Source organism: Podarcis bocagei, assembly GCF_964188305.1.
Source record: "Podarcis bocagei genome assembly, chromosome: 2".
NCBI lineage: Eukaryota > Metazoa > Chordata > Lepidosauria > Squamata > Lacertidae > Podarcis > Podarcis bocagei.
Window position 1 is genome coordinate 37,182,872 of NC_138126.1, and position 18,248 is coordinate 37,201,119.

Consider the following 18,248-nt stretch of genomic DNA (forward strand, 5'->3'; position numbering starts at 1 on the left):
TCCAGTAGCCAAACCATAGTGGCACCTCCGGATGCTGCACCCCCCTGCAATCCCTACACAGATCTGGCTGGCACAGGGCACAAAACCACAGCTCGCCCCTATACACGAAGCCAAGCCAGAGCACAACTAAGTGCAGTACAGCCATCTTCTCAGAAAAAACTCTTCACAAGGTCAAGAGGTCAAGACACGAAAGCTTTAGCAACTAATCCACACCTAATGACCCTCCTAAGTGGTACTCAGAATATCACTCAAGAAATCACTCAAGATATCCCTCAAGTAATTAATGAACAAAAGAAGAAAAGACACACTAACCTGGGAACTTCCTCTCTGCCCAGAACGTTGGAGGCTATACACCACACCCCCTCAACAGTATTTAGAGGAACTCAAACACTGAGATCCTGCTCTGTTCCAGTAACAAGAAGCCGAAAGCACCAGCCTGAAGATGACGAGTGAGACCTCGTCGAAACGTCGCCTAGACACCCCAACTCTTACACGGGAAGACACCCGAAGACACCAAAACCTGCATTCCTGTACCCGTGAAAATCTACGAAAGCAAATATCTCACCTCTACGGGGAGGAAACCTTCCAGCTGACAAGAACCTACGAGAAACTAGAAATCCGAAGAGCCACCATCTTATGTGATCTCTTGTTCCTACGCAACTGCCGAGACAACAACTTAATTCCCACATGCTTCCAACTGAAATTCCATTCTAAAACCCCAGCTACCGAAAGGATCCTGAAACGAACTGAACTATCCCTAATCAGAAACGAACTACATAAGAAAAGATACCTACTAAACCAAACCAACAAAGATCTGCTCACTCTTCACCTCAAACTTTGTAACAAAATCCACCCTGCACTCTGGGACAAATGCAAACAACTAGCCGTTTGGAGAGCTGAAACGGAGTCCGCACATAAGACAGACACACACACCAACAAACTCCACAAACTAGAGAAACGCCAGAAGCCCAGCCACCCTCCACAACAACCCATGAAACAAACAGTACATAACATATCAGACAGGATCCTCACCTCAACTGAAACCAAAGTACTCTCCAAAGGTTTCAACTTTGCAGTCGCCCCGAGACGCATCCCCACGGAAAACATCATATGCGGAGTCGAAGCTAGCCTAACCAAAATCAACCCAGATGAAGCCAATAAAATCAGACTTGAAGTCACCAACATCCTCTGCTCCAGCAAACCACCCAGAAGCAATTTACACAAAGAAGAACAGAAAGCACTCACCAACCTGAGGAAAGACAACAACATAATCATTCTCCCAGCAGACAAAGGTAATGCCACTGTTGTGATGAACACATCGGACTACCAAGCAAAACTATCAAATCTACTCCAAGACCCTACCTACCAACCTATAAAAACAGATCCCACCACCTATCTGGAAAAAACCACCAAATCCAAAATAAAAGCCTCTCCTATCAGTGAAGAAATCCAGCTAAGAATCATCCCCAGAGAAAAATCATCCAGATGCCCCAAACTCTACGGTCTCCCCAAGATACACAAAGAAGGAACACCACTCAGACCAATAGTCAGCTCCATAGGCTCACCTCTACAAAATCTCGCTAAATTTCTCGCTAAGCAACTTCAGCCCTATGCAGAATCTATCGCTTCACACGTTACAAACTCCTTCCAGTTCATAGAAACAATAAAGAAGCAAAACCTACATCCCGACGACCTACTTGTGAGCTTCGATGTTGTATCTCTCTTCACACAAGTGCCCATTAATGAAGCCTTGACAGCCATTCAAAACAAATACAATCCCCCCGAATACATCCTGGACCTGACCAACCACTGCCTAACCAACACGTACTTCATCCACAATGGACAAAGATACAAACAGATAGAAGGAGCACCTATGGGATCACCCCTCTCACCGGTCATCGCAAATCTGTACATGGAACACTTTGAAACCAATGCTTTAGACAAGTCAGAACACAAACCCAAACTTTGGCTCAGGTATGTTGACGACACCTTTGTAATTTGGCCACACGGGAAGAAAAAACTAGATAGCTTCCTCACACATCTCAACAGCCTACACCCCAAAATACAATTCACTATGGAAATAGAAGCCAACAACCAACTTCCCTTCCTTGACGTCCTAATCTACAAAAAACCTGATGGCTCCCTAGGACACACTATCTACCGGAAAAAAACACACACCAACCGCTACTTACATGCACAATCACACCACCACCCTGCACAAATAAACTCCGTAGCCAAGACTCTCATCTCCAGAACCAAACGCCTGGCTGACAAAGACCACTTGACAACTGAGTTACAGAATCTTTCAAATGTGTTAATCGCCAACGGATACCAGCAAAACAGGGTTACGAAGCTAATCCAAAAAGAAACACCCCCCAAAAAGCAAGACACAGAAGAAAACAATGGCATGGCCCTCCTTCCTTATATCAAGGGCACTACAGATAAAATTAGCAAAATCCTCCATAAACACAATATCAAAACAGCCTTTTGCACCAACCAAAAAATAGCCAATATCCTCAGAAACCCCAAAGATAAAATCCAGTTAGAAAACCAAGGGGTCTATGAAATACCCTGCAAAGTCTGCCCAGCCACGTACATTGGACAAACAGACGAATAAATGCACGTATCGCAGAACACAAGAATGCCGTCAAAAAAGAAGAAAAAACTTCCTCTCTTTACCAACACATGAAAGAAACAGGACACGAAATTAATTTTTCAGATTCCAAATTGCTCTTTAACATGGAACACCACCACAAGAGAATAATCATGGAAGCCATCGAGATAGAGAAACACCCTCACAACATGAACAAGCGTGACGATACGTCCCGCCTGCCTGACATCTGGAAAATAGCCCTCCCCACAAAAACCGACACCAGAACCAGAGGCACACAGAACGCCATCTCCAATCAACCACACCAGACCCAAACCCAGACCCTCTCCACAGATAAATTACAGACACCATCCAGTAGCCAAACCATAGTGGCACCTCCGGATGCTGCACCCCCCTGCAATCCCTACACAGATCTGGCTGGCACAGGGCACAAAACCACAGCTCGCCCCTATACACGAAGCCAAGCCAGAGCACAACTAAGTGCAGTACAGCCATCTTCTCAGAAAAAACTCTTCACAAGGTCAAGAGGTCAAGACACGAAAGCTTTAGCAACTAATCCACACCTAATGACCCTCCTAAGTGGTACTCAGAATATCACTCAAGAAATCACTCAAGATATCCCTCAAGTAATTAATGAACAAAAGAAGAAAAGACACACTAACCTGGGAACTTCCTCTCTGCCCAGAACGTTGGAGGCTATACACCACACCCCCTCAACAGTATTTATAGGAACTCAAACACTGAGATCCTGCTCTGTTCCAGTAACAAGAAGCCGAAAGCACCAGCCTGAAGATGACGAGTGAGACCTCGTCGAAACGTCGCCTAGACACCCCAACTCTTACACGGGAAGACACCCGAAGACACCAAAACCTGCATTCCTGTACCCGTGAAAATCTACGAAAGCAAATATTTGTAAAGATATATCTATTTGCCCAGGCTTTGCCTCACCATGAGATTGGGGGTGGATCTATACACAGGAAAACCCCCACTATAAATAAGTCAGAAATTAAATTCTTATAAAAGGTGGGGGGGAGGCATTATGGAAAATCACAAACAATTATTTATCGCTCTCCAGCACCATCTGGTGTTGCATGTTTATAACACATTCAAAACACTGTTTTTTGACTAATGTCGCTGAGACCTGGATCTTGTTATGTCTGAATTCCTATTTTTACCTCTTCCTTTTATATATGCGTGTATATATTCTCACACACAAATATATCTGTAACTGTTCTCCTTTTTTGTGATTGTGTATGTGTGCTTAATTAGGTTTTCTAACATTAAATGGATTAGTAATTCTTTAAAATAAATAAAGCCTTAGGGAAAAGTTGGAAGTTTCGGGGGGAGGAATGAAAGCTATGCCTTCTGAAGAAAAGAGATGTCACATGTACTGTGAACATTCTGCTCATGGAAAGCCATAATATATTTTAGGAACCAGAAGGAGAGAGTAACCTGGGTCTCGGCATGTTGCCATCTCAACAGATGGACAGAAGAGTAAACAGCCAGGACTTGGGTCTATGTGTGCCATGTCGTGTGTTGGCATCGGGGAGGCCAGCTGGGAATGGGAAGTTAGCAGCCTGCCCTGAACTTCTGTCTGCTTTGTTATGAGAGTGCCCCATTAATTCTGCAAAACACAAAGTTTCTTTTATATTCAGTTGCCTGGAGAATTAGCTCTGGCTGGGCAAGCACAGAATTGATTAGTGTCATCGCGATGAAATCTTTAACCCCATTTATAGCTGCGAAAAGCTGTCATGGAATGGGATGAAACAAGTTTCCGTACCTCTATGTACATGCTACTGCCTTTCTGTGGTGCTCCAACCAATTTCCAATATGTTGTTGGCAGCGGACCATGCTTTGCACATTCACCATGTCCTTTAATGAGGAGGCAATGCCTATTCCAAGCAATGCATGCCTCTAATCTGAGGTTTAACTGATTATGTATATTTATATATGTCTATATATGTGATTTATTGAAGTCAAGGGTTTGATAGAACAAAGGTAAAAGGCACACACTCTGAAATATTCAAACTATCCCGCTGTTTTAAAAAGGAGACAATGTCACTTTTAAAAAAAGTTAAACCTTTTCCTGTTTCTTCTTTTCTGGCCATAGTCCAACACCACATCTAACCTGGAGAAGGGTTGACAGAGGCAGGGATGACAGAGGAGTCAGAGAGAATTTTGGGAAGATATTGAAGATAGAACAAGTCACTACAGATGATGGAGGCGTCTATGAATGCATTGCCAAGAATGTTTTGGGAGAAACGAAACATCAGTTCACAGTGGACGTCGAAGGTATTGTGATCTTATTAATGATGCTCTTTGATATATGTTTGGTAGTTGAATTCCATCCTTCCAGGCAGTGCTACTATTCTCATTCATATCAGACTGTAAATCAGGCTTGTCAAACATGTGTTGTTCCTGGCAGAACAACAACTATGTTGTGTTCTTTGCCCAGTATTTGACACACCTGGGTGGTGGAAAGCCTTCACCTTAGTGGATTACAAATTGCTCAGACCTTATTTAAACCAGTGATTTTTAAAAAGGCTGTGCACCATAAAAATTAAATAAAAACAATTTGAATATTTTCAAAAGCAGATTACATTTATAAAACAATGTGATCAACATTCTGTGCAACTTCCAAGTTCTACACTGGACAAGGATGATAGGACAGGTGGTCAAAAACATCTGAAGAGCCCCAGGTTGGGGAAGACTTTATTATGTGTGTATGCTGCCCACAAAACTAAGTTCTCTGGGCAGTTTACAGAATATTAAGGTGGTTTACAAACCATTGATTCTAAAGGATACCATGCAATTGGATTTTTTTCTGGTTCCATAGCTTGAAAATAAAAATATGATAATGCTATCCTGATGCAGGCATCATGGATCATTCTTTCTAATCGCCTGAGGAAATTACCTCAGAGAGGGAGGGAGCCAGGGAAGAGAATTGCCAGTTATATTTCCTATCACTTAAGCAGAGAGTGTGAACTCGTGCTGCGTTGTGCCAGTGTGAGTGCTGTGTCGTCAATGGATTTCAGTCGTGCAATTTTGCTATAGTAATTCTATCAATCTGCAAGCTCAGCAAATACATGTTCTTACAGTAAATCGCCTTTGAAATGACACACTTAACGGGAACAGTCCTCCAGCCGTGCATTTCATTGCTGCTTCTGGAACAAGTCACAGAAGCATTGCAGCTGTATTGCTGTCAACTAGACCTCAAAAGGGAGAAGTATTATCAGAGGTTGAGAAAAAGATCAGGGTTCAAGTGCTTCCGTTCCAGATAAATAGTTCAAATAAAGCAATATGGGATTATCGTCTTAAGTTGTACGGGGGGAGTTTTCTACCTCATACCTTCACAGGAGTCGAAAGCCATATCTACACATGGAAAATAGAGAGGCAGCCACTACCACAGGGGAAGTTGCAGGGGTGGGTAGGGTAGGATAATAGAGAGAAGCCGCAGGTAGGAAAATAGTTAAAGACACACAAACATCCTAGTCACCATTTCTGTCCCAATGTGCATCAAGATTTCGTTGCATACATTTGTAGTCACCATATAAATTACCTTAGATGTACTTGACATATGAAGAGGTAGCTTTTTATGGTTTTCCATGCAACCAAGTTCTTCCAAGTTCTGACCATGCAGCAGTAGTAGTAATTTATTATTTATACCCTGCCCATCTGGCAGGGCTTCCCCAGCTACTCTGGGTGGCTCCCAACAGGATATTAAAAACAAAACAAAAAAAGATCAAACATTAAAACTTCCCTAAACACAGCTGCCTTCAGATGTTTTCTAAAAGTCAGATAGTTGTTTATTTCCTTGACATCTGACAGGAGAACGTTCCACAGGGTGGGTGCCACTACCGAGAAGGCCCTCTGCCTGGTTCCCTGTAGCCTCACTTCTCTCAGTGAGGGAACCACCAGATAGCCCTCGGAAATGGACCTTCGGGCTAAATGATACGGGTGAAGACACCCCTTCAGGTATCCTGGGCCAAGGCCTTTTAGGGCTTTAAAGGTCATCACCAACACTTGGAATTGTGCTCAGAAATGTTGTTGTTTGTTTAGTCGTTTAGTCGTGTCTGACTCTTCGTGACCCCATGGACCAGAGCACGCCAGGCACTTCTGTCTTCCACTGTCTCCCACAGTTTGGTCAGACTCATGTTTGTAGCTTCGAGAACACTGTCCAACCATCTCGTCCTCTGTCGTCCCCTTCTTCTTGTGCCCTCCATCTTTCCCAACATCAGGGTCTTTTCCAGGGAGTTTTCTCTTCTCATGAGGTGGCTAAAGTATTGGAGCCTCAGCTTCACGATCTGACCTTCCAGTGAGCACTCAGGGCTAATTTCCTTAAGAATGGATGCGTTTGTTCTTCTTGCAATCCATGGGACCCTCAAGAGTCTCCTCCAGCACCATAATTCAAAAGCATCAATTCTTCGGCAATCAGCCTTCTTTATGGTCCAGCTCTCACTTCCATACATCACTACTGGGAAAACCATGGCTTTAACTATACGGACCTTTGTTGGCAAGGTGATGTCTCTGCTTTTTAAGATGCTGTCTAGGTTTGCCCTCACCTTTCTCCCAAGGAGCAGGCGTCTTTTAATTTTGTGACTGCTGTCACCATCTGCAGTGATCATGGAGCCCAAGAAAGTAAAATCTCTCACTGCCTCCATTTGTTCCCCTTCTATTTGCCAGGAGGTGATGGGCCCAGTGGCCATGATCTTCGTTTTTTTGATGTTGATCTTCAGACCATATTTTGCGCTCTCCTCTTTCACCCTCAATAAAAGGTTCTTTAATTCCTCCTCACTTTCTGCCATCAAGGTTGTGTCATCTGCATATCTGAGGTTGTTGATATATCTTCCGTCAATCTTAATTCCGGCTTGCGATTCATCCAGCCCAGCCTTTCGCATGATGAATTCTGCATATAAGTTAAATAAGCAGGGAGACAATATACAGCCTTGCCGTACTCCTTTCCCAATTTTGAACCAATCAGTTGTTCCATATCCAGTTCTAACTGTAGCTTCTTGTCCCACATAGAGATTTCTCAGGAGACAGATGAGGTGATCAGGCACTCCCATTTCTTTAAGAATTTGCCATAGTTTGCTGTGGTCGACACAGTCAAAGGCTTTTGCATAGTCAATGAAGCAAAAGTAGATGTCTTTCTGGAACTCTCTGGCTTTCTCCATAATCCAGCGCATGTTTGCAATTTGGTCTCTGGTTCCTCTGCCCCTTCGAAATCCAGCTTGCACTTTTGGGAGTTCTCGGTCCACATACTGCTTGAGCCTTCCTTGTAGAATTTTAAGCATAACCTTGCTAGCGTGTGAAATGAGAGCAATTGTGCGGTAGTTGGAGCATTCTTTGGCACTGCCCTTCTTTGGGATTGGGATGTAGACTGATCTTCTCCAATCCTCTGGCCACTGCTGAGTTTTCCAAACTTGCTGGCATATTGAGTGTAGCACCTTGACAGCATCATCTTTTAAAATTTTAAGTAGTTCAGCTGGAATACCATCACTTCCACTGGCCTTGTTATTTGCAGTGCTTTCTAAGGCCCGTTTGACTTCACTCTCCAGGATGTCTGGCTCAAGGTCAGCAACCACACTACCTGGGGTGTACGAGACATCCATATCTTTCTGGTATAATTCCTCTGTGTATTCTTGCCACCTCTTCTTGATGTCTTCTGCTTTTGTTAGGTCCTTACCACTTTTGTCCTTTATTATGGTAATCTTTGTACAAAATGCTCAGAAATGTACTGAGAGCCAGTGTTATATGGTTTCAGGACCAGTGTTATATGGTCTCGGTGGCCGCTCCCAGTCACCAGTCTAGCTGCTGAGGTAAGCCCTCTCACACATGTGTCTGCCATTGACACAGACTGACCATGTCTACTGACCATGAGAGTAAACCTTATGCACACATCCCAACATGCAGGAGCTCTTCAGCATGATGTGGAGGGGCTCTCCTCCTCCTTGTCGAGACCTTTCTTACAGTCACCAAATGTGTGTCCAGTAATGCAGGTGGCTCGGTCAGAAGCTAGCCTACCCAGGTCTAAGATACCATCGTATCAGATTTTAACATATGGACATGGTCATTGGAATTCCCTCCCACACACCCAGTTAGTTGTATGGACAAAGTAATGGGTGGAACTCCACATGGGGCCAATATGATTGTTCCACCAGTGCAAGCATTTCTTTTTGCCAAGCAGAATGCTCTTCTCTGTGCATGTGCACTGTTCTGGGGGTTCTCCTGATGCGCCAAAGCAGATTTGGGTGACACAAGTGGACAAAATGGGAGAACTATATAGCACAAGCAGGTGTCCTTGTACTGGCTTCTACTAGCACACTGGGTTTGTTGAATCTGGGCCAATGTGTCTAGGTAGATGGCAAATACAGTGTCAAATATAGTACTGTGTGGACCCACCTTTGTCACAGAGGTTGGGCTGTCTGGCCTCTGGGCCCAATGTGACCTGTGAGGCTTAAATCCTTTCACCCTCCCACCTCTACACAGAACAGCAATTGGACTTGAAAAAGCATCCCCCCCCCAGCCCTACTCCCTTGTGGGAAGCATTTTTTGGGAAGGGTTGTAGTTGATGAAGGAAGGACTAGCGCTCCACTCTCCACACAATGTGATGTCCCTGCTTGAAATTGACCACAATGGGAGTCTTTTGCCATGCCTAATTATTTGGGGAGGGGGCACCTGTCATTGTGGAAACTGCTGCAAAGACAAATGATTATATAAGGTGAGCCAGAAAGGCAAGTCTCAGCCACCTACCTTCTTTTTTTACTTCCTACCTAAAAGAGCCACGTAACAGATGTAGGTTGTTCCCCAAGATGGGTGCCACCACAGAAAAGATCCTGTTTTCTTGCAGCTAGTCATTGGGCTTTCTAAGGATTACAAATCTGAAGTAAGGCCTACAATAACGGACAAAGTATGGTGGGGTGGAGGTGGGTGGGTAACATATGGCAGAAAACAGTCCTTAAGGTACCTTGGTTCCCAGCCATTTGCAGTGAGCAGCGATATCAAATAATAAAACTGCCCGGCCTTCTGAGGAAATGAGCGCAGAGAGCATTAAATTGCACACATCTGTCTCCTGCTTGATTTTAATATTTATCCCACTCTTTTCATCTCCCTGGTATCAGAGGAAATCCAGGGACGAAATAAGCATTTCAAATATTTATGATGCATCTTCTTGTTACTTTTTAAATTGCTGGGGCACTTTTTAAAAGAAAAGGAAAATAAGCACTAGCATTGCTGTGCTTTTCTATTTGACTTTATATAGTATTTATCGTGCTGCACAGGAGTGTGTGTGTGTGTGTGTGTGTGTGAGAGAGAGAGAGAGAGAGAGAGAGAGAGAGAGAGAGAGAGAGAGAGATGCGGGTAGGGAGAGTGCATAGGGCAATTTGCACTACTGCAAATTGCTGACTTAGAAATCATTCCAGATGGCTTGGAATGTCTCTACAGTCGTTGAATATCTTAACAATCTGGCTGGGGATTTTTTATATATTTTTTTACTGAAAAACTGAAGCCGTCTTCAAAAGCGAACTGCAGGAGCTGCAAAAGCAATCAAATGCCAAGGAAGTCGCAGCAATTAAGCAGCATAGAATAATGGCCGCAGATTCAGATGAAAATTATTGCCTCTGTTCGTTAAGATGAACAGATGCAAATGCATCCATACCACCACCCTGTGCCCAAACAGAGTAGTGTGGATAGTTTTTCCCCCACCCTCTCTTTCTGAGCATGGAAATCTATTAAATGAGATCAATGGAATTGACAAGGATTCTGTTTATTATCAGGAGCCTCCCCACCTATGGAAAGCCCGGGCGAAATTGAGCCCAACTCATTTTTCCCCTCTCCTGAGTTTCCAAACGGCAAAATGTCACTGCCATTAATCATGGGCTGACACCTTCCTTCCCACTCCATCACGTGCTAAGGGCCAATGCTCCTTTGGTGTAAGAGAACTTAGCTGTGCTGACCTCACTGGCTTTAATTGATTCCATTGGCATTGCAGTCAAGTTACAACCAGGCTAAGCTGCTCTGGCTCCCTTCTCTCAAGCACATGGGTGCGGATAGAACATAAATTAAACCCGGAGGTGGGTAACTGGCACTCACAATTTCTTCTTTTTACACTATGTCTATTCTCTCTCCTGCTGATAACAGAAAAGTGAAAGCCTAGCTATTCACATAGTTTTCCATCGTGTCATTGTGTTGAAAGCACAAGACATTTTCAACAGCTTGCATGCCTCTCACACACCATCTTAGAATCATTTGGAAACAAAGGCTGCCTGGTTATACATTTTAAGGTGAGTTTGCAGCTAAAGATTGATGGTTTGGTCACCCAGCATCCCCCCTTCCTCCCTCTTGCACAGGTATTTTCATAGGGATTTTCTGCATGGAGTCATTCCTAATAATCCTGGGCTTTTGATTAGAGGTCACATGCCTAAGGTTGCCTACCCAGTTCTTCTGATGGCCAATCTAGTAAAGCTGAAGGGCTGTTAAATGTGGCCTAAGATGCTTCCAGATACAGTGGTGCCTCGCAAGACAAAAAGAATCCGGTCTGTGATTCTCTTCGTCTAGCGGTTTTTTCGTCTTGCGAAGCAAGCCCATTGACGGATTAGCAGATTAGCGCTATTAGCGGCTTTTAGCGGCTTATCTGCTGATCGGATCAGCTGATAAGTTTCGTAGCGGCTTAGAAAAAGGGGGGAGGGAAAAACCCCCGCAGGAACTCGCAAGACATTGTTGTCTTGCGAAGCAAGCCCATAGGAAATTCGTTTTGCGAAGCACTTCCAAAACGGAAAACTCTTTCGTCTAGCGAGTTTTCCATCTTGCGAGGCATTCGTCTTGCGGGGCACCACTGTAACCTGTTTGGCAGGGTGGAAAAGATGTTCACGGGTACTGAGGTCTGTGTATGTTTGTGGGTGCCCAGGATCTGTTTAACTAGGATCCTTTTAGGTTTATAATGGATGCCATACGGCCATTTCATACATTACACAATGGTAAAGTAGGGTGATCATTTAGCATATGTTCAGTAGGGAACTGTAGCCTATCAAACCTCCGAGAGTAGCTATATGTTTTTCATTTCCAGGCGTACACTTAAAATATCTTTAAATGCACTGTATGAAATGACCTGCATTTATGCACTCCAGTTGCAATTTTATGCAATCATTTCTCCAAATCTCCCTTAACTGTAAGAGCTAAGGTAGGAAGCTGAGTGATCCCAGGCAAAAATTTCCATTTAGTTGTTGTTCTTTGCTTCAATGCTGAGGTCTCCAACATGGTACCTGTGAACACCATGGCATCCACCGACAGCTCCTTGGTGCCTGCCAAAACTCCCTTTACCCTCCCAATTTTATTTTATTCTTCTCCTCTCTTTTTTGCTTCGGGGGGAGATATTGGATTATTTTTGTGGAAGGTTGCCTTCTTCGTCTATGTATCATTTGTTTTTATGGGGAGTGTATAGGTATGTTGCCTGCTTTGGATGAGGGGTTCACCCTTTTCTTCTGTGAAATGGGTATTTTATGGTTCCCACCACAGTTTCTTAGATTTCCCTGGTGCCCCCAAAGGCTGAGGACTCCTGATTTAACATGATGAGCTGCACTGAAATCAGTAACAGGGTGTTTTCTGTGTACAAAGACTCTAATTGTGCCTGACCCTTGCGCAGGTATGCAAGACAAGGTGATGGTTAACAGGGAGCTCGAGAACTCTCATAGTTCTCAAGATTAATCCTCTTATATCCTAATGCCTCTTGAGCTACAAACAAGGCAAGAGATTTAGACTAATGGGAGTACTTTTTGAAAGCAATCTTAGTATTTAAGCCAAATTTTCCTGCGGTTGTAAACAAGCAACCAACACTAAACTACTGAAAAGCACCAATAAGCCCATGTTGGTTAGGTTCCCAGATTTTTTTATTTTTTTTAACGAGCTATTATTTAAAAGAGAAAACTGACTCCTGACATCAGGTTTAGGCATCATGCAAGTGGATGCATGGAATGCCAAGAAGCAACTTGCTAAAGCTAGTTAAAGGGGGATTGATCACTTAAAAGAATGTCCGACAGTTTTCTGTCCAGCAGTTTTTCAAAAGCATCCATGGACTGAGTTTCCAAAATCACCGTAGGCTGATCAATCCATTGCTTGCAACATGTTTCTTGTAGTTAAGATTAGGATGGTGCCAAATGTAGATGAGTCATTTCTCACCTTTTTTTAGTGTCCAAGAAATCTGCTTGGCTTTTTTGTGGGTTTGTAGAAATGGGTTGTGTCCAATACTCATCCAGCTCATAGGAGACATGTTGAAATCAATGAACTTGGAGTTAGACAGGTCTATTAACTTCAGTGGTTCTGCTCTAAGCAGAACTAACATTGAATACAACCCAGAAATTGCCCAAACCTACTACTGATTGCCATGTATACATCCTTCTTCCTTTTTTTCCATGGATATAATTGAGGTTAAATATTGCAGGATGGTTAAACGTTAGACAAAAGTTTGCTACCCCTCCCTCCTTATATATCTAGATTACGTGTGAGTCTCTGGCATGCTCAGTTTCTATAGAGGTAAATAATAATTTCCCTGCTCTCTTTTCAGATTTGTTTGGTGAGATTAAATGATTAGGACATTCTGTGCTCACACCTTGCTCCCACTCTCAAGTTTCATTTACTGGAAAATCTCTTAGTGAATCAAGTCAAGGGTGATGGGCCACTAGATCAGGCTGGAGGGCCTGATCTAAGTGTGGTCAACCTTTTATGGCCCACTATGGCACAACTTTGAGAATTGGGAATTTCCATTTTGCCTACTCCGGAAGAGAAGTGTGCCTGCTTGTTTTTAGACTGCAATGTGTTAATCTATCATTTATTTATTTTGAAGATGTATCCTCTGCCTTTCAATCAAATGATTCTCAAGGTGGCTTTCAAGCAACAGGTAATGGCATCCCCAGCTGCCCCCCCAAAAAATTTCAGAATTCTGTTACAAATATACTCAAACACACACAGCAGCCAGCCCTTAGTCCTCCAGCTGATAGATGGGGATTCCTTTTGGTTCTGCAGTCCCAGGGAGGACAGTTGGAGGCAGTGGTGTAGTGTGGGCAGTAGCCCCAGATGCAAAATTATTAGGGGTGCAAAATTTCAAGAAAAGCATAGCCTCCTCTCAGTCTGTGCCTCTTTCTATACGCAGGGAGTACCTCAAATACCACCAACCCCGGTCCCACGATTGCACTCCCGCACCTTTTCCCTTCCCAAAGCCTTTGCTTCTTCCATTAAGACTGTTTATATATTTTCTTTTAATGTTGGGTTTGGGGGGGCCGGCAGTGGCTGTGATCCACATTGAACTGAAGGTGGAAAGGGAGAAATGGGTAGGCTGCAATTGCCATGCCAGTGCTGTCACTGGTTACTGGGCACAATACTTGTCTCGCCCCAAGCACTGGCAACCCATGCTATGCCACTGGTTGGAGGCAGCTGCAAGGAATCACAAGTGGGGATGAGCAGAATTACACTCAGGTGCTGCTCAGGCGGGATAAAGCTGCTATGCTAGCTTCCTAGCAGGTGGGTGGCTGTTGCTCTGAAGAGGGTCAAAGCAGTGCTGTGGTTGGCATGATGCAGGAGTGTCAGATTGATTGCCCCAGTGGATTTGCACCACACCAATCACTCTGAGGCCCTGTCCCTCCTCTCCTTCCCGGTAAGTAACAGTCAGGAACGTGGTACAGCTAGTATTCCTTGTGGACTTCCCACAGTCGTCTGGACAGGATGCTGGACTAGATGGGCCCCTGGCCCAACCCAAGAAGATCTTCTTATGGTCTTAAGATTTGGGAGGGAGGAAGCAGAAAAGCAAACACTCTGCAGCTGCTCCTTGTCTGGCTGGTGTGAAGAAGAGAAGAGTTTGGATTTGCTATCCCGCCTTTCACTCCCCTTCAGGAGTCTCAAAGCGGCTAACAATCTCCTTTCCCTTCCTCCCCCACAACAAACACTCTGTGAGGTGAGTGGGGCTGAGAGACTTCACAGAAGTGTGACTGGCCCAAGGTCACCCAGCAGCTGCATGTGGAGGAGCGGAGACGCAAACCCGGTTACCCAGATTACGTGACTGCCGCTCTTAACCACTACACCACACTGGCTCGCCCCAAGCACTGGCAACCCATGCTATGCCACTGGTTGGAGGCAGCTGCAAGGAATCACACTGTGCTAGGCCGGGTGGCTTTCCTGCTTGCCTTTCTGGGTGCCATGGCCTGACCCTTGGTCCCTGGCCAGCTGCAGAAGCCAGAGGTGCTTCCCTTCTGCTTTTCAGTCCCAGGACTACTTCACAGCCCTAAGAATCACAATGTTTGATTGTGAATGCAAGTTGTTCCGGGAGCAGAAAATACCATCCTCCACCTGCACGCCATTGTGTGTACTGTTACTTCGCTTGCTCTGCATGTTTCAATCTTCCTTTCATGATTTCAGAGAGGGTCACCCAGTGTTAGGGAACTTGGCAACCCCTGCAAGCAACAACAAACATTGCAATCATTGCCATTGTCGTTGAAGATGCAGTGAACGGGGTTTGGGGTAACAAATCGCAGGATTTCTTATGTCTGCTTCCCCACCCTTTCTCCTTTGATACAACCAGAGCTGAAAAGGTAATAACAATGCTAATAGCATCACACAGTGTAAAAGCACAGCCTTTTGAGTTTCCTCTCCTTTTGCAGTTGTTGCCAGAGAGTGCCATCTGCTGGTAACCTGGAATAAAAGAAGGAATTAATATTTCCTTAGTGAATTTTTTAGCTGCATAGCTCTTTTTGGTCCTCCCCCAGGCCAATTATTACTATTTTTTAAGGCCAAGCTATACATTATTTAGGGACACAGGAAGCCATCTTGTACTTAGTCAGAGCATTGGTCATTTAGGTCAGCACTGTTTTCACAAACTGAAAGCATCTCTCCACAATTCCAGACAGAGGAGATGCCAGGAATTGAACCTGGGATTTTATGCATGCAAAGGAGATGCTCCACCACTGGCCTCCAAGGCTTCTGTCAGGTGCCAGCGTGGTTGCTCGAGAGCGAACAGGCAAGACTCCCACCAGTCTTTTCCAGGCTTTATTATCTGTACAAAACCTTTACAGTGCAGAGCGTCTCAAGTCCATGTCTGCTCAGTCGCTTGCAGAATCTGGGAGTGGATGGTCCTTAAACTTTCCCCAGCATAGCAGTCTTTTGACCCCCATCCTACGCCTTCCCTCTCTGCGCGCAAACCGACTTCGCAGAGAGGGTGTGGGCAAAAGGGGACCTGCCTCCCCCTCGCTTTGCTCAGGCTTGGTGTTGCGGCTCTCTCTAGCATCTTCCGAGCCCTGCATCCCTTCCCCACTGGAGGTGGGGCCTCCCTCCTCTCCGGAGGAAGAGCTGCTTCACACAATCTTCAGAGGCTCCCTGTAACCCAACTGCCCTTCCACCTCTTGCCTCTGAGCTGATGGCAGTTCCCTGACAGCTTCCTTCTTTTATTTATATATTATTTTTATTTATTACATTTATATACCACTTTTATCCTCCAAGGAGCTCAAGGTGGTATACATGGTTCTCTTCCTCCCCACATCCTCCTCACAACAACCTTGGGAGGTAGGTTAAACTAAGAGATGGTGACTGGCCCAAGGTCATCCAGTAAGCTTCATGGATGAGTGGGGATTTGAACAGCTTCTCTTAAGAGAATGGTTACAGTGAAGGGGATTTGGACGAAGGCTGTGGTTTATGGGGGAAAGGATCTAAAAACCTGTACTCCGCATTGATTCCCCCATGAACTTTTCTGCTGTATTAAGCTTCTATTAGTCACAGAGAAGAAAACACACAGGTACAATGTGGTGGCCTATATATTTCACCCTCCGTGTCTAATAGGAGCTTCAGGGGAATGGAGAGTTTTTATTGTGAAATCTGTGTGGGTGAGAAATGTGTATTTTTGAAAAACCATTCCGCCAATCCAAATCAGATCCCCCCAGCGGTTTCTAAGAAAAATACAGCTGGTCATGACTATTGCATATAGCACAGTAGCTCCCAAGGTGGGTGGTCGGATTACCTAGGGCGACTTTAACAGGTAAGTGGGCAGCAGGCAGTGCTAGAGGTGAAAATGACTATCACTATTTGAAAATCACTGCATCATGTTCATCAAGTTTGTTAAATTAATAAACTACATAGTTTTAACTGGATTTTGAATAAATGTGCAATTAAATGGTTGTTGCTTCAAATTTTATTGTGTTACTATTTCCCCGAGTGGGTCATGCAAACTGCTACTCTGAATAATGCTATTTATAGGGTAGGGTAAGGGGCACCGAAGAGTTTATGGAACCAAAGGGGCAGTGGTCCGAATAAGTTTGGGAACTATTGATGTAATGTGTAACTTGAATGATACTATATGGGCCATTTTTTTCATTATTATTATTTTGCCTAATTGGAGACTATATCATATGCATTTTCTACAGACATTCTATAATTGTAAAGCGCTTCAGCATTTTAGGTGCCTTACTGCGATTGTGGTGGTGATGTTAATCATGTGTCTGTCTGCCTTTGACTCACAGCCATGGCTGAAAGATTACTCTCTTCTTTCTCGACAGAGCCACCCATATGGGTAATGAAACCCAAAAGTGGAGTTTACGGTGTCGGCGAAAGTTTTGTGCTGTTGTGCCAAGCCATTGGCTATCCTGAGCCCACTATAAAGTGGAAAGTGAATGGCAGGTCTCTTGATGGTAAGGACAAGGTGCAAAACATCCAAAATAATAGTAGTAGTAGTAACAACAACGAGGGGCAAAATGGATGAGAGCTTCTCCCTGAAAGCCCACTTATTTCTACATTCCCAGGAAGGCACAGTTTGACTTACTGTGACCCTGTATCCTATTGTTGTGTTTTTGGCAGAGGCAGAAATAAAATCCAACAGGGCTGTTTTTTCAACAAGGGAGATCAGCGTCACTGACCTAGAGCTGCAAGACAGTGCCGTGTACCAGTGTGAGGCTACGAACAAGCACGGCACCATCCTCGCCACAGCAAACATCAATGTGCTTAGTAAGTCGTTCCAGCTTTTCACAACATGCATGGAGTTCAGCGGAAGAGTGCCTCGGCATGTAAAGACCCTGGATTCAGTCCCTGAATCCATAAGATCCAGGTCAGAAACCCTGGAGAGCTACTGCCAGTCATTACAGAAGACAATCTTGAGCTAGGTGGACCAGTGGTGCGACTCAGTATAAGGAAGCTACCCAAGTAAACTAGGCCACTCTAGGGCTCAGTTTCTCTTCCAACTTTGATAACAATAGGACCAAGGGGATGAAAGAGCATCTCACCTGGAAGATCTTTGGCACAGCTAGTGGCTTTATTTTTTTAGTAGTGACTCATACGAGTATGGTGACTGGAAAGAGTGCTGTCATCTGCCCCAAGGAAGCATGCTATTCCATTCCTTCTTTCCATTATACAAAACTGCTTCAGAAGGCTCTGAGTGATTTGTGACAATATTTAAGACAGGCATGTCCAAAGTCTGTTTCAGGGGCCTAATCCAGCCTGCTGGTCAATTTATTTCAGCCCCTGTGGCAGTATATGTCCTGGGGTGAAATCCTAAAAAAAGCTCAACAACTTGGTCAGCCTCACACATTCACTTCATCAAATCTGGCCCTCTTTGAAGAAAGTTTGGGGCACCCCTGATTTAAGATTTTGGCATTAACAAGGAGGCAGAAGG

The 18,248-nt window shown here is 44.4% G+C and overlaps 1 protein-coding gene across 6 annotated transcripts in view; it reads left to right on the forward strand.

Moving 5' to 3' along the window:
- The window catches only part of CHL1 (cell adhesion molecule L1 like), a 201,548-nt gene that overhangs the window by 135,889 nt on the left and 47,411 nt on the right, over positions 1-18,248 (forward strand). For 5 of the 6 annotated variants that reach the window (XM_081183983.1, XM_081183981.1, XM_081183984.1 and 2 more), the window contains 4 exons: positions 4,722-4,903; positions 13,449-13,502; positions 17,140-17,271; positions 17,438-17,584. In XM_081183983.1, coding sequence (XP_081040109.1) covers positions 4,722-4,903; positions 13,449-13,502; positions 17,140-17,271; positions 17,438-17,584 — 515 coding nt within the window. The remainder of the gene's footprint in view (positions 1-4,721; positions 4,904-13,448; positions 13,503-17,139; positions 17,272-17,437; positions 17,585-18,248) is intronic. The other variant, XM_081183985.1, reaches the window with a different exon arrangement.